The sequence below is a fragment of the Procambarus clarkii genome, chromosome 94, assembly GCF_040958095.1.
Source record: "Procambarus clarkii isolate CNS0578487 chromosome 94, FALCON_Pclarkii_2.0, whole genome shotgun sequence".
NCBI classification, from domain to species: domain Eukaryota; kingdom Metazoa; phylum Arthropoda; class Malacostraca; order Decapoda; family Cambaridae; genus Procambarus; species Procambarus clarkii.
This window is the reverse complement of record NC_091243.1, coordinates 12,501,287-12,521,088: the sequence shown is the minus strand read 5'-3', so window position 1 is coordinate 12,521,088 and position 19,802 is coordinate 12,501,287. Positions and strand designations below refer to the sequence as shown.

At 45.9% G+C, this 19,802-nt stretch overlaps 2 protein-coding genes across 9 annotated transcripts in view; both read right to left on the bottom strand.

Moving 5' to 3' along the window:
• Window positions 1-5,480: 5,480 nt before the first annotated feature.
• LOC138359910 (uncharacterized) lies at window positions 5,481-7,789 on the bottom strand. Its single transcript, XM_069319756.1, has 2 exons — window positions 7,654-7,789; window positions 5,481-6,093 (listed from the first exon to the last, which is right to left on the bottom strand). The coding sequence occupies exons 1-2, from the start codon at window positions 7,666-7,668 to the stop codon at window positions 5,740-5,742; spliced, it is 369 nt and encodes a 122-aa protein (XP_069175857.1). The 5' UTR covers window positions 7,669-7,789; the 3' UTR covers window positions 5,481-5,739.
• Window positions 7,790-12,183: 4,394 nt separating this feature from the next.
• LOC123747412 (uncharacterized) overlaps window positions 12,184-19,802 on the bottom strand; it is a 69,779-nt gene continuing 62,160 nt past the window's right edge. For 7 of the 8 annotated variants that reach the window (XM_045729620.2, XM_045729626.2, XM_045729619.2 and 4 more), the window contains 8 exons: window positions 19,614-19,753; window positions 18,758-18,994; window positions 18,454-18,604; window positions 17,708-17,854; window positions 17,241-17,401; window positions 16,568-16,726; window positions 14,354-14,473; window positions 12,184-13,953 (listed from right to left, as the gene is read on the bottom strand). In XM_045729620.2, coding sequence (XP_045585576.1) covers window positions 13,902-13,953; window positions 14,354-14,473; window positions 16,568-16,726; window positions 17,241-17,401; window positions 17,708-17,854; window positions 18,454-18,604; window positions 18,758-18,994; window positions 19,614-19,753 — 1,167 coding nt within the window. In that variant the 3' untranslated portion in view covers window positions 12,184-13,901. The remainder of the gene's footprint in view (window positions 13,954-14,353; window positions 14,474-16,567; window positions 16,727-17,240; window positions 17,402-17,707; window positions 17,855-18,453; window positions 18,605-18,757; window positions 18,995-19,613; window positions 19,754-19,802) is intronic. The other variant, XM_045729621.2, reaches the window with a different exon arrangement.

Here is a 19,802-nt window from a genome sequence, read left to right as displayed (position 1 = left end):
CGTAGTATACCATACAAATTGAATAGATCGTATACTAATGACCCAAAGTGGATAACAAAGAATTTGAAGAACCTTATAGGTAAAAAGAGAGCTTGGTACAAAAGGATTAAAAATGGGGAGGTCACTTTAGAACAGGAATTCGTACAACTGGTTAGAAATGTTAAAAAAGAGATAAGGAAAGCAAAAAGGAACTATGAAGTTCGCATAGCAGGGCAAGCAAAGACAAATCCTAAAGGTTTTTTTCAGTTATATCGTACTAAGACTAGGGAAAGGATAGGTCCATTAAAAACTGAGACAGGTCAAATAACAGATAGTGATGAAGAGATGAGTAGTATTTTTAATAAATATTTTGTATCTGTATTTACTAAATAGGAACTTAACAATATGCCTTCAGCCGAACAAGTCTATGTGGGTGGGGACGAGGACAGGTTGACGAGTTTAGCAGTTACCAGGGAGGATGTTCTTAAACAAATAGTAAAACTCAAACCAAACAAATCCCCAGGGCCGGATGAAGTGTTTGCTAGGGTGCTTAAAGAATGCAAAGAGGAGCTTTGTGACCCACTGTCAACCATATTTAATAAATCAATAGAGTCAGGCAGAGTGCCAGAGTTTTGGAAAGTTGCTAATGTGATACCAGTTTTTAAGAAAGGAGATAGATCACTTGCGTCTAACTATCGACCAATTAGCCTAACGTCTATTGTGGGAAAGTTACTCGAATCTATAATAGCAAATAAAATTCGTCTTCATCTTGAAAAACATAAATTAATAATTGAGTCGCAACATGGTTTTATAAATGGCCGTTCATGTTTAACAAATTTGTTATCTTTTTATTCTAGCATTGTTGAGGCAGTTGATAGTGGTAAGGATTGCGATGTTGTATACCTTGACTTTAGCAAAGCTTTTGATACAGTGCCACATGAAAGACTGATTAAAAAAATAGAGTCTCATGGTATTGGGGGTGCTATATTAAGCTGGATTAGGGCATGGCTATACCAAAGGAAACAGAGAGTTAGTATAAATGGAATCAAGTCAGAGTGGGAAAATGTTGTAAGTGGAGTGCCTCAAGGCTCTGTCCTGGGACCTCTGTTGTTTATAATATATATAAATGATTTAGATTCAGGTTTGAGTAGCAACATTTGCAAATTTGCCGATGATACGAAAATCGGTAGGGAAATTAATTCGGAGGAGGATTAATTTCAAGTTGATCTAGATAGGGTTTTGAAATGGTCAAAGGATTGGCAGATGCAGTTTAATGCTGATAAATGTAAAGTTCTGAGGTTAGGTAATGATGATAGAGTTACAAGATACGAGCTAGATGGTGTTGTGATTGCGAAGTCGGATTGCGAAAGGGATCTGGGAGTTATGATTAGTAAGAATTTAAAACAAAAGGATCAATGCATAAATGTTCGTAATAAGGCAAATCGGACACTTGGATTTATTAATCGCAGCGTTAGTAACAAGACACCTGGTGTGGTTCTCAAGCTATATCTTGCTCTAGTTAGGCCCCATTTAGATTATGCAGTTCAGTTTTGGTCGCCATATTATAGAATGGATATAAATTCACTTGAACGTGTCCAGCGTAGGATGACTAAGTTAATTCCCCAAATTAGAAATCTTTCATATGAAGAAAGATTAACAAAGCTTAAGTTGCATTCACTGGAAAGGCGAAGAGTTAGGGGTGACATGATAGAGGTTTACAAGTGGATGAATGGACATAACCGGGGGGATATTAATAGGGTATTAAAAGTATCAACACAGGACAGAACACGAAACAATGGATATAAATTGGATAAGTTTAGATTTAGGAAAGACTTGGGTAAATACTGGTTCAGTAACAGGGTTGTTGATTTGTGGAACCAATTGCCGCGTAACATTGTGGAGGTGGGGTCCCTCGATTGTTTCAAGCACGGGTTGGACAAGTATATGAGTGGGATTGGGTGGTTATAGAATAGGAGCTGCCTCGTATGGGCCAATAGGCCTTCTGCAGTTACCTTTGTTCTTATGTTCTTATGTATTCCATTAAAATTAAAGTCACCCATGACATAAATACTGTTAGATCTAGATGCTCTAGATATTTCATCCCATAGATGCTTTGCTTCCATTCTGTCTAAATTTGGTGGCCTATATATAACTCCTATTATAATATTATTTGCTTTTTCGTTTAATTCTATCCAAATAGTTTCTGTGTGTGGCTCAGTTTTGATTCCCTCTTTGAGACTACATTTCAAATTGTCCCTAACATATATGGCTACTCCCCCTCCTCGTCTAATATATCTATCTGTGTGAAATAGTTTAAATCCATTTATTTGATATTCAGCTAATAGTTCTTTAATGTGATCCAGTAATAATGATGAGCCAGTAAACCTATTAAACACCGCTTGCTATCATCACTAACAGGTTGAGGCGACCGCATGGAGAGACGTGCTGTTGGGTAGCGGGCACCTCGGTAAACACAGCAGACTTCATGTTTACGCCACTTGGATACCGGGACCAACTATGCAAGCATGGACGTTGGGTCATGCAGTACAGCAAGAAGTCTTCAACTGTTGCCAGCCGAGGCGTGTGACACTGCATGTTATGTTGCACACCGCCTGCATGATATGCTCCCTGGGACTAGCCCTTGGGTAGAGCGAGAAATCTGTTTGATGGGAGAGTCGTGCATTGAAACGATTTAGTCATTACAGCCTGCCATAAGTCAGAGCTGGCCTGTCACAGAGGCTGAGAGCCGCCTGGGTTGTATCTAATAGGACGCTTAATCATCCATGAGAGAGTCAGCTCTACTGCTGCACCCGCCATTTTATTTCCTCTGATCCATTCCGAATACATGTCTGCCTCTGCTTCCACGTACAGGCGTAAGAGCTGTCATTTACCGGCACGAACAGCAGTTAGTTGTCAGATGTGTAATATTGCCATAATGGGTTAGCGCTTTCCGAAAATTGCCTTACTTCGTCAGACACCATAAGTATGTCCCACCAGTCCTTTGTTTCCGTCGTTGATAAGACACGCTCCTTGGCTGCTTCAGTGGTGTCCCTCCTCACAGCGAATGCTGGGACGCACGTTCTTGTTACAGATTCAGCTACTCGGAAAAAGTTCCAAGTAGCACGGGCTATGGTGAGCCCGTAACTTAGGTGAGGCGAGGCGTTGGACGCACGCCTGGCTCGCCACCTCACGTGGTTACACTGCTTCTTCGCCGACAGTACGCATGTTAAAGCCGAGTGCATATGGACCGAGGCTCCACCGTTCATGATAATCTGGTGCTCACCTGTTAGATAAAATATCAACCAATTACGAAAGTTGATGAAAGCCCAATTAGCTGTTGCTTCTAGTAATTGCAGTAATTACAAATGCACTTGAGTAATTCAGGTAATTAATGAATACTTCTTTCATTTGAGCTCTGTGAAGACGATAAACAAGAAGAAAATACTCGTAAACATTAAGTGAGGTTACGTCTATTGTGGTGTGAGGATCGCTCAGACTGTGGTGGTGGGAGAATGGACGATGAGACGTACCTCATCGGAGAGTTTAACCACTTGTGTGAATGATTAGTTTATGTTAGATCTTCACATTTCAACCCCAAATTTGTATTTATACTGACAAAACATACAGCTTCTAATGTCAAAGTTGAGGCTTTTATACTCTAAGTATATTATGGATGTTCACCTGTTCAATCCAGCCACAGTTGTAATGATTTTATGTTAATTACTTGCTAACGAAACTTCTAAATAAATGGAACTACTAAACTGATTAAGTAGAAGGCATCCATCAGTCTCGGGAGACTGGAGTTGCGCTCTGGTTGTCGGTCTGAACCAGAACATTGACATAATGTCCCGTTTTGATGTATATTATACTGATTAATGATTACTGATTACTCTGACATGATTACTGCTGCCTGGAGTCACGTCATCTGCTGCCCGGCCCTCCATACCAGTCACAACCTTCTCAACTATTCACCACTCTCTGGCCTTTCGCAACCTGTTTGTTCTCTTAATAGAACGTCGCATTTTGACGGCTACTCTACCTAAGGCCAAAAATCGTCGTACTTGGAAATGAAAGCGGCTCGCGAAAGTTTATATATAAATAGCTGAGCGCATTATTGATGTTTTTTGAGGAGCGAACATTAAGCTTAAGCCTAGTTTAATGAGAGAGGGTTCACAAGATTTTTAGATACGTATTTGATGGTCTACAATGATTTTGTTGCAATATTGATTTGATTTTTACTTGTATGCTCAGCCAGTTGAACTCAGAGTTACAGTGATAATCTCAAATATTATCCATGTTTTTTATCCATTTTTTATCCATTATCCACGACTGTTTAATAGGGATTTCTTCACCGAGTTTCTCTGGGCATATTGGTCATAGTTGCTGCGGTGTTGGACGGTGTCTGCTGAGTTGCGTGACGCAGCTCAGTGTCTGCTGAGTTGCGTGACGCAGCTCAGGGTCTGCGGTGACGCAGCTCAGTGTCAGCTGTGTTGCGTGACGCAGCTCAGTGTCTGCGGTGACGCAGCTCAGTGTCAGCTGTGTTGCGTGACGCAGCTCAGTATGGGCTTCAACGTTCTCACACACAGTGGGAACGTGGAGCTTCTGATATTGCTCACGTTCTCACCGTGTACGGAAACATTTGGGCCGTTCACCAGCGGCCCTTCACGCCGCTAATGTATACAGAATTAATGACAGGAAAGTTCCATAACCCGCCTGTATACATTCCAGGAATGCAGTATACATAAACTGGAGGCTCCGAGAGGTTTAGATAACGAGGAAAATAATTGCATCGAGTATTATGAAAAAATGAACTTTTAATTTATATCTGATACAATAATGTGGGAAAAGTTGCTTAATCGCAGCAACGTGGCGAGGACTAGACTTTGTGGAGTGTGGTCCAGTGGCCAAGTACCAGACCTGGCTCACTAGTGGCCGAACCGTGGCCGAGTCGTGGCCGAGTACCAGACCCGGCCTTCTAGTGGGCGGTCCATGGCCTGGTGCTCGGCCCAATATGACCATCTTCAGGATGACGTGGCTGGCGGGTGATTATTGTAGTAGTAGGGAGAGGACTGCATATTAGGGGATGAAATTATAGGTGGCAGAAGTGGGCGAGGTGAGCCCATAGGGCAGGTGTCGCGCCCTTGGGAGTAGGTGGTGGGGCACCTTAGGGGAGGGGTGTTGTGGGACACTTTAGGGGAGGGGTGTTGTGGGGCACCTTAGGGGAGGGGTGTTGTGGGGCACCTTAGGGGAGGGGTGTTGTGGGGCACCTTAGGGGAGGGGTGTTGTGGGGCACCTTAGGGGAGGGGGTGTTGTGGGGCACCTTAGGGGAGGGGTGTTGTGGGGCACCTTAGGGGAGGGGTGTTGTGGGGCACCTTAGGGGAGGGGTGTTGTGGGGCACCTTAGGGGAGGGGGTGTTGTGGGGCACCTTAGGGGAGGGGTGTTGTGGGGCACTTTAGGGGAGGGGGTGTTGTGGGGCACCTTAGGGGAGGGGTGTTGTGGGGCACCTTAGGGGAGGGGTGTTGTGGGGCACCTTAGGGGAGGGGTGTTGTGGGGCACCTTAGGGGAGGGGTGTTGTGGGGCACCTTAGGGGAGGGGTGTTGTGGGGCACCTTAGGGGAGGGGGTATTGTGGGGCACCTTAGGGGAGGTGGTGTGATGAGACAGGAGACAGGTGAAGGGTCATGCGACACATCAGACGAGGTAAGAGAGGGTCGTGACGGAGGGGTCACCGGTCCAACAAGGCACCAGGGGCCAGACGCCACCTAGTGGTAGCCATAGCCGCAGTTGATACACACTGGATGGTCTGAGTACCAGCCGAAGGCGCCATAGCCGCCGGTGTAGGCGCCGTAGTCCACGTGATCGTTGCCCCCGACGTATCCGGCTTGCCGCGCGTAGCTTTCAGAGCCGTCGGCCACCAGACCGTCGGAGCTGTCGCCTCCCTTCTCCACGGGCGCACGAAACTGCGGTTGGTGGTACTGCGGCTCGTACTGCGGCTCGTACTGCGGCGCGGAGCGCACGCGGCGCACCAGCCGCAGGTCCTCCACTGGGATGGCAATGTAGCGCGGAAAGCCTTGTGTCACCGCCACCGTCACCGCCGCTGTCGCCACTAACAACACCTGTGAAAAGATTGATTGATAAAGATTAAGCCACCCAAGAGGTGGCACGGGCATGAATAGCCCGTAACTGTGAAAAGCAACTGCAGTTAGTTATATTACCATCTCCCCCCACCCCATTAGTAATGGTTTAGTCACATAGCACCAGTAGTTACTCTGACATGCTCTACGTTCTTGTATTATGTCACTGTACACACACACACACACACACACACACACACACACACACACACACACACACACACACACACACACACACACACACACACACACACACACACACACAGGGACTAAATATAAACACCTTTGCTGCAGAGGGCAAGATTATAATCACCAATAAGCCATCAAACACGACCACTGTCTCTCAACAAACAGTAATTCCTGAGCCACACAGAACAACACACCAGAAACTCAGGATAAAGAACCTCTTAGGGGGTGAGAAGACGCAACACAAGAGCTCTCACATCTCCCATCGTCCTCACACAGTGTGTCTCATCACATTCAGTATTTAATACTCTGTCTCCAAGTTTCACTCTTAACAATTTGTACAAATTCTCTCCTCTATTTTTTAATCTAGGTACTATTAAGTTTTAGGTTCCACCGAGGCTGTGTGGTCTAATGATGTGATCCTTTGCTTCAAGACCTGATGCTCTCTTTGTGGGAGATATTTCTAACTTGGGGATGCTGCACTCTATCCTAGAGATACTTATCTCCTGAGGATGCTGCACTCATATAGGTTCTGCTCGTCTGAGACACTGAATTATCTCTTTTAAGAGTTTGTCACTAATAGTATTACAAGTTACGCACTCGTAATGTTATATATAGATACACACAATGCTTAAAATTTGTGTAATCAGTATTTAATTTCTGATCCTTCAAATGTATATGTTCAACATTCACAATATTTAAAATGTCAGACGTCTCAGCGTTGTAAACCTTTCGTGTGTTTGAGCAGTTTTGGTAACTGCGGTCACAAGGGCATTAAAGATCAATTAGAATATCCTTACTGATATCTGGATATAGTGACATCGTTGATGCACACCCAGAGATGCAAGGTCTATTGGTAATCACTTGGTGATCACGTCAAAGACACTTGCAGATGCCATGAAGGAAGCAACGTCTTGCGTCTTCGGTGACACTAATGTTGCATATGCAGGCGAATCGACTATGCATATGCAGGCGAATCGACTATGCATTTGCAGGCGAATCGACTATGCATTTGCAGGCGAATCGACTATGCATTTGCAGGTGAATCGACTATGCATTTGCAGGTGAATCGATTATGCATTTGCAGGTGAATCGACTATGCATATGCAGGCGAATCGACTCAAGACAATCGACTTGAGAATGGTCCAGGACGGACCGAAACGTCGTCGTCGGTTCACCTTCTAGTGTGTGGTCTGGTCATCACTAATGTGGCATAAATGTCCACTATAATGTTCCATTCACCTGGTCTCTAGGAGACTCGAACCGTAACCCGACGCGTGTGAGGCCGAAGCTCTACCGACCGAGCTATTGCGTAGTCTTAATCATTTACTTCACACTATAATGCTCGCTACTCACCAGCTTCAGAGTCATGGTGTAGGCGTCCCTGGGGATTGAACGTATAGCCGGAGTGTGAGTGCCAGGTGGTGAAGTGCTACTTGAAGGTAGCCGGAGTGTGTGTGTGTGCCGGTGTGAAGTGCCACTTGTACCGACGCCAGCCAGAGAGTGCCTGGACCTCACAAACTCTCACCCTTTAAATACTACAGGAGAAAACCAAGCAAGTGACGTCACGAGTTTCCCCAAACTGCTGAGGGCCTCTTCACTTTCGATTTTTAGGGATCAGTTTAGACTTGTTGTATTTTAGTGTCCACGTGTGAATGTACACCAAATGAGTTAATTGTATAATACAGTAAAGAGCAAGTTAGCACAAATAAATGTTAGGAGCATGAAGAGAAGGTGGAGAATGCCAGATAAAGTGCCGCCTGAGGAAGCCACACCGCCGCCGCTAATGTCTCAAGGAGTATCAAGATGTTTAAGCGCCTATATGGAGACTTACGTAAATAAGAAAAACAAAATAATGATATAAAATGAAATACTCATAGATACTAAAAATTTAGCAAAACTATGAAAATTGATAGAATTTGTACCATCATTTGAATTTGTAGAATTTGCCCACCACCTCCAAAATTCACTAGCACAACCCTCTACCACCTACCACTACCACAACCTACCACAGCCCACCAACTACTACCACAACCCACCACAGCCACCATCACTACCACCACTACCACTACCACAACCCACCACCCCCACCACCAACCACTACCACAACCCACCACCCCCCCTCCACCACTACCACAACCCACCACCACCCCCCACCACCAACCACTACCACAACCCACCACCCCCCCCTCCACCACCAACCACCACCACTACCACAACCCACCACCCCCACCACCAACCACTACCACAACCCACCACCCCCCCTCCACCACTACCACAACCCACCACCCCCCACCACCACCACTACCACTACCACAACCCACCACCCCCCCTCCACCACCAACCACCACCACTACCATAACCCACCACCACCACCACTATCATCCCCAATACTTTCTTAGCTTTTTTCCAATTAAAAGACAATTTTGGAGAAAACAGTGCCGCCGCCGCCGGTTAAAGACGTGGATCGACTGAGCTTAGGTTTCACTGCTCCAATTTACCCAATGTATTACTTAGATCACATGACCCTAGAGAGAGAGAGCATAGCACAGTGTTCTTGCCGTGGACCATGACCTATTTAAAGTGGGTTAGTCACGCGATTTAGGCACTGGCGACCAGATAACGACCCAACTACCCACTCGTTGGGTCGTTACAAAAACGCTCGTTGGGTTTTTATGGTCTGTATTGTCATTGGGTTTCTTAAACATGGTATTATGATATCGTTAAGAAATGATCCCAGGAGTAAAATTCGTGTGTTTTCATGGCTTATAAGCTGGTGGATTCCAGGTGGGAGATTTGATACCCTTGGCTTTGAGCCCTGGTGAGGCCACTCCAGACCGACAACCAGAGCGCAGCACCATAGTCTCCTGAGACTGATGGGTGCCTACTAGTATAGCATATATACGTGCTATATTAGGCCTAAGATAGTGTATTAGGCCTAGAATTGCATAGAGAGGTTAGGTTAAGTCTTTTATTTATATCGAGATTAAAAAGTTTCTGGTTTGTCCAAATTCAGTGATACAAGTTAACTGTTTAGTGGTCCATCACTACTTATTGCTACTTTTCACCAAATGTTTACCATAAGTATTTTATGTAGACTCAACAAAAATTAAAATAAAGTATATGTGTGTTGGTCAGAAAGCTATGGTACCGCGGCCTTAGCATTAGCAACTGTTAATTATAGACAGGACTTTAGATTTTACATTCCTTAATTGTGGGGTCCAAGTAGACGCCTTTGAGAATCACTGTATAAGATGTACGAGGGCTCGTAGCCCAGGCTTCTTATCGTGAGGGATAACTCGTAAGGTGCGAGTCTTTAAATTTTACGTTGACCAGACCACACACTAGAAGTTGAAGGGACGACGACGTTTCGGTCCGTCCTGGACCATTCTCAAGTCGATTGATTCTCAAGACCATTCTGAATCGACTTGAGAATGGTCCAGGACGGACCGAAACGTCTTCGTCCCTTCAACTTCTAGTGTGTGGTCTGGTCAACATACTTCAGCCACGTTATTGTGACTCATCGCCTGCATAAATTTTACGACTAGAGCGGGGGTTCAAGAGCTGAAGCTAGTTCCTGAAGACACATACATTACTTACTTGCACATTCTTGAGCACTAATAGGTGAATACAAACACACACAGCAGGAGCTTTTGAATACTTTTATTTTTAATTTTTTTTTTAATTTTACACTCTAAATATTCGTCTTTCTCAGTAGCGGCAAATTAATAAACCTTGGAGGAGAATAGTGTTCTCTCTCTCTCTCTCTCTCTCTCTCTCTCTCTCTCTCTCTCTCTCTCTCTCTCTCTCTCTCTCTCTCTCTCTCTCTCTCTCTCTCTCTCTCTCTCTCTGTCTCTCTGTCTCTCTGTCTCTCTCTCTCTGTCTCTCTCTCTCTCTCTCTCTCTCTCTCTCTCTCTCTCTCTCTCTCTCTCTCTCTCTCTCTCTCTCTCTCTCTCTCTCTCTCTCTCTCTCTCTCTCTCTCTCTCCCCCTCTCTCTCTCTCTCTCTCTCTCTCTCTCTCTCTCTCTCTCTCTCTCTCTCTCTCTCTCTCTCTCTCTCTCTCTCTCTCTCTCTCTCTCTCTCTCTCCCCCTCTCTCCCCCCCTCTCTCTCTCTCTCTCTCTCTCTCTCTCTCTCTCTCTCTCTCTCTCTCTCTCTCTCTCTCTCTCTCTCTCTCTCTCTCTCTCTCTCTCTCTCTCTCTCTCTCTCTCTCTCCTATTGTTCAAGCACGGTCCCTTTACTTGGTCATCAAAACAGAGTATCAACGAGATCCATAATATAGCAGGCAGGGTGTGGGCCGCCCCGCCCGTCAGCTAATCACAGCTAAAACAGAAAGTGTTGTTTGTAAGTGTGTAAAGAGACAGGTTTCTCCGAGTGTGTGTGTGTGTGCCTGAGGCTTCTCCCTGTGTTCCACATGGCCGCCCCCCACAACCCCCTCCCACGGCTCCCAGCACCATCACAGAGAAAGTTCCCCGCTTGCAGGGGTAAGCTACACGCTCTCTCTCTCTGACCAGCTCGGCCCCCAGCCCGTCGTGCCTCGCTGGGGGTCAAGCAGCTTCAGCCTTCTGCGTTGCTCCTCTGTGAAGATGCTCCGGTAACGTTCAGCCAACGCTGATTCGTTATTAAGTCCACGTCGTTTACACAGATTTCTGGAAGAGGGGAGTGTATCACTCCCAGCTGATGTTACATGAAAACAAACATCACACTACAGTCCATCGTAGTGTGAGAGATACAGCGTCGACTGTAACGCGTGGAATTGTGTCATTGTGGTGTTGACAGCGAAGAGGGTGGGCCAGAGGGGTGAATGGGAGGGCAGGCAGGAGAAGGGGTTCGTGGGAGATGATCAGAAGAAGAGTCGATAGAAAGGGTGAACAACCGCCCTACTTAAAAAAGAAAACGCTACTGTCTGTTGAAGAGAAAACGTGATCTGCCCGAGGACCTCATTTGACCTTTCAGGATTTTAGAGTTCTGCTTTGTTTGTTTTTTTGGTCGATAGATTAGGAACGTCAGCAGATAGACACGGCGCTAACTCTCACCAATATGTAGACTTATGTGGCCATTGGCGCTTGTAAGTGTACACACAATCATAAACAAACACACACACACACACGCACACACCATATGGGGGCCTCGCGGCTGAGTAGGACAGCGCTCTGGGGTCGTAGTCCGAAAGGCCCGGGTTTGATTCCCGGCAGAGGCAGAAACAAATGAGCAGAGTTTCTTTCACCCTGATGCTCCTGTTCGCCTAGCAGTAAATAGATACCTGGGAGTTAGACAGCCGCTACGGGCTGCTTCCTGGGGATATGTGTGTGTGTGTTAGAGGGAAATAAATGTAGTAGACATAAGAGGAAAATTAAATTGGTTAGAAAGGCGGGGTCCAAGAGCTAATAGCTCGATTCTGCTGATACAAATAGTAAACACACACACACACACACTATTCATGTAGTGGTGGTGTTGACCCCTTACTTAAGCGGGGCTTAACATCCCCGCGGCCCGGTCCTCGACCAGGCCTCCTTTTTGTTATACACCACCCAGAAAGCAGCCCGTAGCAGCTGTCTAACTCCCAGGTACCTATTTACTGCTAGGTAACAGGGGGCATCAGGATGAAACAAACATTTTGCCCATTTGTCTCCGCCTCTACCGGGGATCGAACCCGGAACCTCAGGACTATAAATCCGAAGTACTGTCCCACCCAGCTGTCAGGCGCCTACAGTCCTCCAGTCAGGCCCATATACGGCTCTCTCTAGTCATTTTATCTGTTCACTTGGGTAATATAATATATACATATACATATACAATATATACATATACAATATATACATATACAATATATACATATACAATATATACATATACATAATATATACATAATGGGTAGTAAAATACTAATAAAAAGCGCGAACATTTATTAAAAGCGTCAGAACGCTCGCCCATAAACCTAAGTTTCCGGCGCTATCACAGCAAACTTTACATCACTCAGTTTTATTTTGTACAAACTTGTAAAACTTAGACACAGACTTAAAATGATAATATATATATATATATATATATATATATATATATATATATATATATATATATATATATATATATATATATATATATATATATATATATATATATATATATATAAGAAGGATCCTAAGAGGCACTTCTGGCTTAAAACTGCGAGAAAGTGACCTCTATTTACAGGAGCAATAAAGTATACATTTGCGTGATAGCACCGGTGGCCAGAGCCTTGATGACGTCAGGGGGTGTCCGAATCGCTGGAGATGTCTCGGTGGTCAGCGTTTTGGGGGGGAAGGTTCATTGTAGCCATTCGGACGCAGCCTAAAGGAGCAAGGACTCTTTATTTGGCCTAAAAAAAAAACAAAAAATCTTAAATCTTAAGGACCTTAAAACCTACTGAATGATGTTTGTGGCATTTGGAACTGTGGATGAAGGGTCGAGAAAGATGGTTTTAGGCCTATTTGCAAGCTTCTTTTAGGCTCAATTTCCAGTCCCATGAGAAATTGAACTTCGGCTCGCTCGCGGGAAGATCCAAGTGAGCTCAGCTAGCTCACGGGAGATCCAAGTGAGCTCAGCTAGCTCACGGGAGATCCAAGTGAGCTCAGCTAGCTCACGGGAGATCCAAGTGAGCTCAGCTAGCTCACGGGAGATCCAAGTGAGCTCAGCTAGCTCACGGGAAGATCCAAGTGAGCTCAGCTAGCTCACGGGAAGATCCAAGTGAGCTCAGCTAGCTAACGGAAAGATCCAAGTGAGCTCAACTAGCTCACGGGACGATCCAAGTGAGCTCAGCTAGCTCACGGGAAGATCCAAGTGAGCTCAGCTAACTCACGGGACGATCCAAGTGAGCTCAGCTAGCTCACGGGACGATCCAAATGAGCTCAGCTAACTCACGAGACGATCCAGGTGAGCTCAGCTAGCTAACAGGAAGATCCAAGTGAGCTCCACTCGCTCACATCGGCTTAATTGTCTCATGTCTTAGTTAATTGTTGCCTGAAGACCAGCTTTCTACTGTATGGCTTTTATTTCATATTATACTCCAGCCATCGTCTCCAGGTTGATGTTGTCTGTCTTAACTCCTGTGATTTATCTTTGGCTTCTGTTTATCACTGTTTATCTCACCTCCTTCTTCTTCTTCTCCTCCTCTCTTTGTTATGTGTCTCTTCATACTCTTCTGTTCAGTCTCCGCTCTGGTTCTCATAATTAGTCGTTTTCTGTGATTGTGGTCGTATTCGCTCCTGTTCTTGTGTTTACCGTTCTCTTTGTTTACTGCTGCGTTCCTTCTTTATTCATGCTTCGTTTCTCCGCTTCTCATGCGTCGTTTCCTTGGTTTTCTATCTTTGCTTCACTCTGTATTCGTATTTATCATTTCTAGCTTTTATCTGCTTTTTTTCGTCCTGTTCTTACTGTTCAAAACGGTTCATCTTTGCGTTCTTCCTATTTATCTGCTGCTGTGACTGCTGCTGTGGCTGCGGCTGCTGTGGCTGCGGCTGCTGTGGCTGCGGCGGCTGCTGTGGCTGCGACTGCTGCTGTGACTGCGGCTGCTGCTGCGGCTGCTGCTGCTGCTGTGGCTGCGGCTGCGACTGCTGCTGTTCTGCCTGCTAGTCCTCTCCGTCAGCATAGCGGCGTCGCGCAGGTTGATCTGTCAGCGACCTGTGGGAAGTGACATTGTTGCTGAGTGACGCAGTGATGGGTAATGATGGGGTGATGACAGGAAGATGAAGGGGAGGGTGAGTGATGAGTGAGACATGAAAGGATGATGAGGGGGGAGAGATAGGAGACGTTTAGCCCAGATGATATATTATAAACCCCATACCAATGTTGTAAGTGGTAACAGGATCATAACAGAACTGAGCCCCGAAGGTGAGAGCGGGTCGGGACTGTGGGAACAAAGGAGTAGGAATAGTGAGAGTTGGGAATGGCGCGAGTGAGAAATATTTAAGTGCCCCTCTTTCCCCCCACAAGAGACTTGAACAAGGGCTTACAAAGTAACAAAGGATGTAACAAGAACTTGAACTCCCCCCCCCCCTCTATAAACAAGGGCGTACCTTACCTCTCGAAGAGTGCCGGGTCGGTGTAGATAGGTTCGGAAGGATCTGGGAAGCGTGAGGATGTAGCGGCTCCGTCCTCAGCTTGCGGGGCGCTGCTAGTGGGCTCCCCGCTCGGGAAGTAACTAAGGCGGGAGAGAGAGAGACACCGTTAGGAGCCCGTCAGGAAGAGGAGACGAAGAGAAGAAAGAGGAGATGCAGAGAGGAGGAAGAAGGAGAGCTGGAGATGACAGGATGCTTAGCATGGTCAGTGAAGAGATTACGTAAGAAAGAAAACAGAGAATGACAGTCAAGCCTGGCCTAGGGCGGGGCTTGGGGGGAGTAGAAGAACTCCCAGAACCCCATCAAGCAGGTATCCCATTCACCTTGGCTTTAGGAGACTCGAACCCCGGACCCCACGTGTGTGAGGCCGAAGCTCTATCGACCGACCTATATAGTAGCCTTAATAAGGAAAGGTTCTAGAAGCAGCATCCTGCTGTCAAACTGAATTTTTTCGACTTTCCCTGACTACTGCTGAAGCTCAAGAGGAATTAGTGACCCACGCCTACGTCATATACATTGTCATCCACACTTCCGTGGACATAAACATTTAGAGCGGGACGAGGTTACCATCCTAGTGTGGTCCGGATGTGTCAGGAGATGGACTGTCCACCCTGCTCAACGTTTCGTAACACAACGCCTAATATAACAGAGGTCTTAGCATAAGAGAGCTCCTAGCATAAAAGAGGTCTTACCATAATAGAGCTCCTAGCATAATAGAGGTACCAGCATAACAGAGCTCCTAGCATAATAGAGGTCTTAGCATAACAGAGCTCCTAGCATAATAGAGGTACCAGCATAACAGAGCTCCTAGCATAATAGAGGTCTTAGCATAACAGAGCTCCTAGCATAGTAGAGATCTTACCATAACTGAGCTCCTAGCATAAGTCTTAGCATAAGAGAGCTCGTAGGATAAAAGATGTCTTACCATAAGAGAGCTCCTAGCATAATAGAGGTACCAGCATAACAGAGCTACTCTACCTCTAGGGGACTCAATAACATACATGTATTTTATCTAAATGGTTCGTGCTAGTGAAGACGTAGACGATACAAATTAAATATAAAATAATAATACTAATGATAACTGCAATTTATATTAATGTTATGATCATTTAAAGTACATGTTTAGTACTTGTTGTGTTACCATTCTCTCTCACAGTACCTGTGTCCGTTGTGAGTCAGGCTGTCTTTAGGTAGAGGTCTCTAGGTCTATGGAGAAAATTAGGCTGTCTATGGAGGAAGTTAACCTGGGTATGGAGGAAGTTAACCTGGGTATGGAGGAAGTTAACCTGGGTATGGAGGAAGTTAACCTGGGTATGAAGGAAGTTAACCTGGGTATGAAGGAAGTTAACCTGGGTATGGAGGAAGTCAGGCTGTCTATTGTTGGAGGAGGACAGACTGTGGAGGAAATCAGGCTGGCAGTCAATCGAGCGAGAGGGAACTGTCAGAGGAGAGAACTGGCTGCTGTCATTATACGAAAATTGGGAGCTGTTAGCTGAGAGGGACCGGAACTGTCAGTAACCAGGAGGCTAAAACCAGTCAGGTGAAATTAGTCAAACTGCTGACGCCAGGAGCCTCCTATGTCAGCTGAAGGGATTCCAGCAATAACCCAGCAGAGTCCTGGCGGGACTGGTGCAAGTAATGTGTGATACCGTAGCTGTGTAACGGTCAACTGAATTGCCTTGATGGTCCAGTGTGAGAAGTTGGACAAGAACTGCTCGTTAGTTGACGACCTTCGATGTTTCTTGTGCTTTGAGTGCGATTGCTTAAGCTCATAGTGGATTGCTTAAACTCATATATAATTAAAAACAAGCGCCTACAAGCAATAGGTGACATGTAGACTGGCGATGGGTGTGTATGTTTTCCACCAGTGATCACAACAGCTGACAAAAATCAAGCGATTGTGGAGGTTCCTGACTCCGCTCCTAGTTGGGATATTGGACATATTGGGTATTATTGTCATGAAGCTTTGTCAAGCTGCTCCCCTCACAAGCAGCTACGAAAGCTAGCAAGCTGAAGGGATTGTGGACTTAAATAGGCACAACCCACACACACACACACGTCTACTACAAGCAAGGTAACGGCAGTAGCGGCTCCTCCTTGTGAAGTGCCTCGACTAGCGACTTCTGGAGGAGGAGGAGGAGGTGCTGAAGAGCTTCACCGGACCTGCGCTAGCTTACACCTGCCTGGCGGGCTGAGTTAGTGTCCTTGGGTGGGTTCCTGGGAAGGCGAACTTGCTCTTCTGCTGCAGGTGCTGCTGCTGTTGCTGTTGCTGCTGCTGATGGTACGGGTTCCCGGCGTCAGCAGCTGCGTTCTTCTCGTCCAGCCGGCGGTGCTTCCTGCAAGGGACAGGAGGAGACGACCACAAGTTTACTTATTAATAAACTTTCGTAAATATTAACAGACAATGCAATTCTTATTTTTTTGAGACTATACATGTCATATATTCTATTCTCGATTAATTCATACGGAGCCAGCATACATATATAGTGGAATGTATTAAGAGTATATATCCTTGCCCACTAGTGAAGCGGCAAATCCTTTTGTTTTGAGAAACAGAAATCCACATAATCACTTCTAGCAATAATTGTATATGAAGATGCCTTTCGTAAGACAGATAGTAGAGGGGCTTAAGACAAGCGAAGGAACCTGCAGGACATAACAAAGGCTTTGTTGGCAGTGTATAAGACGTGCCTGAAGCAGAGGGCAAGGTACATACCTGCAGTACCTACAGGGGGACATGCCTGGAGGAGAGAGCAAGATATATATATATATATATATATATATATATATATATATATATATATATATATATATATATATATATATTTATACCTGCAGCTGAAGACGTACCTGAAGCAGTAGGCGACACAGAGGAGAGCAGCAAGTAGGCAGACGGCAGTAATGGCGAGGCCGGCGACGAGGCTGTAGTACTCGGTGGGCGGGAGACACACCGCCTCCACCACCGACTGCGACACAGCCTGCTCGCTGATCTCGTCTCTGGAGAGGTACACCTGCAATGGACCACCAAGCCATCAGACACATCTATCTACAAGCGCCTCTGCGGGACTGTACAGTCTCTAGCTTCAAGACCTGACACCTTAACCTTGTCAGGGACGGTCATCTGAAGCAACAGAAAAGGAAGTTTCATCGTGGAAGAAGTAATAAGCCAATGAAGATTATGAAGAATCTAAGAAATGAGAGGAATTTGACTTCACGTGACAATGAATAAAACATTCGGGGGCACGTAGACCGCAAGGAATATAAGGGAGTAGAACACAGAGTAATGCCAGAAGATGAGGAAAGGAAGGTTGTCCTACCTCGTAGATGCCATGGACCTGGCCCTCCTCTTCGCTGTCATCGTCGTCTTGGGGATTTGTCTGGTTCTCTGGCTCATCTCCTGCACCTCGACGTCTTCGCCCGTAAGACACTGCGTCGTCTCGTCCCTTACCCAGCGTGCACCGAGCCTGGGTCACCGGAAAATAAGGTGTCAGAGGGACAGCTTAATAAACTAAACTAAAAAAGTGAACTAAATGCATCACCAATGTTATAGGCCTGAGAATGAGAGGCTGAATGCACCATCAATATGTATTAATACTCAAAATGCCAACTAGTCCAACAGAGTGATATGACTGGCAGACTAAGGCAATGTTGAGAAGATGCATTACTGTTTTGTTAACGCAAATTTAAAAGAAAGTCTTAATTGGATTAATTATTACCACATACACACACACATACACATTAAAAGGACTGAGAGAAGAGGTTGACTACATACATGGAAAAAGATGCAGCGGAGATTGATTCTTTACGTAGAAGAGAGGCAGTAGAAATTGAATTCATACTTGAAAAAAGAGTAGTAGCGAAGATTGACTCCATACACAGAGGAGAAACAGTGGAAGATTACACCATACGTATACTCATAAGTAGATAAAACTAAGCACATGAGGATTGGAAAGCAGTGATGTGATGATCGCTGGCTAAAATCGGGGTTCAAGAACTGGAGATCAACTCCTGCCAGCACAACTAGACGAGCCGACGGTCACACAGCCGCAAGGGCACCACTCACCGGCTCACACCCTCGCCGGCAGGTCCTGACCGTGGCCTCGAAGATGAGGAAGTTAGCCTCAGGAATCTTGAAGGCGTTGAAGCGAGCCTCCAGACCGTCTCCGTCCCGGCCCTTGCCCAGGGCCGGGAACACGTAGTTGTCGACGGGACACCTGCGGAGGACCACCAGTTCAGAAGTGTGAGGTTGTGTGCGAAAGAATGAGGTTGTATGAGAGAGAGACATTATGTATAAATACAATTGTGTGCGAGAATGAGTGTTGGAGGGAGTGAGTTTATGAGTAAGCCAAGAAAGTCAGATTACTCACCCTCTGCTATCGATGAGTTCGACGCTCCTGCCGGAGTAAGGGTCTTTAGCGACGACGTTGGTAGCGAAGATGTCGGAGACGAGGTTGAAGCCGCGCTGGGACTCCAGCTTGAAGGTGAGAGGGTCCCCGACGGCGACGGTGGTGGTGGGGCGGCCGCTGTACATGATCTGCAGCCTCACCTTCGACTGTAGCTGGTTCTCCGCCGGCAGGTACTCGATGGGCGTCGGCGCTCCTGACCTGAACATTGGCAAAGCGTGTGAGATCAAGTACGTTTATTGAGACAATAAAATACATCTCAGAGGGATAGAGTAGCTTAGACTATTTTTACCCTCTTAGCGAGTGTGAGGAAGATATTGTAAGCAGAAGTGAGAGATGGAAAGGTAATAGTGAGGTGCTTAAGCTGAGAGAACTTTGTCTACTGGAGGAACTGTTTAACTATTACTGTCAATATTGATTGACCGCTTCTAACCTAAAATGAAAATACTATTTTGACGATTGTAGCCTCATTTTAAATGTTACTTTCCTCTGTAAAATTGCGTTAAACTGAGAGAATTAACTCTCAGTGACCTTAGTAGAAGCTAAATGGCTTAGCAGGAGTACTCAACCTACTTTATTTATGGATTCCAATGACCTTTATAATTCATTCTCTACAAATCCTTCATGAGTTTGAAGTTCATGGCGGATGTTCACACTTCCCTCTATGATGCAACATGACTCCGGATGCTCTTGTGAGATGGAAGATGACCCCAGACTACACTATCTTTACCACATACTAATGGGACACATCTCGATACAGAAAATCCCAAGTAAATCAGCATTACTTGAGGTGACTTCGAGTGACAGGTGGATGACCTACCCGGCGCCGATGTAGCCGGAGGTGACGACTGCCTCTCCTGGGCCGACAACTGTGCAGGTGAGGTTGTACCGCTTGTCCAGGGATGTCTGCACGTTGTCGGCGAACTGAACCACCACGATGTTGGTGGTGGTGTCGGCGTACTGCGGCGGGAGGTGTGGTATTAGTGTGGTGGTGTTCATGGCGTACTGA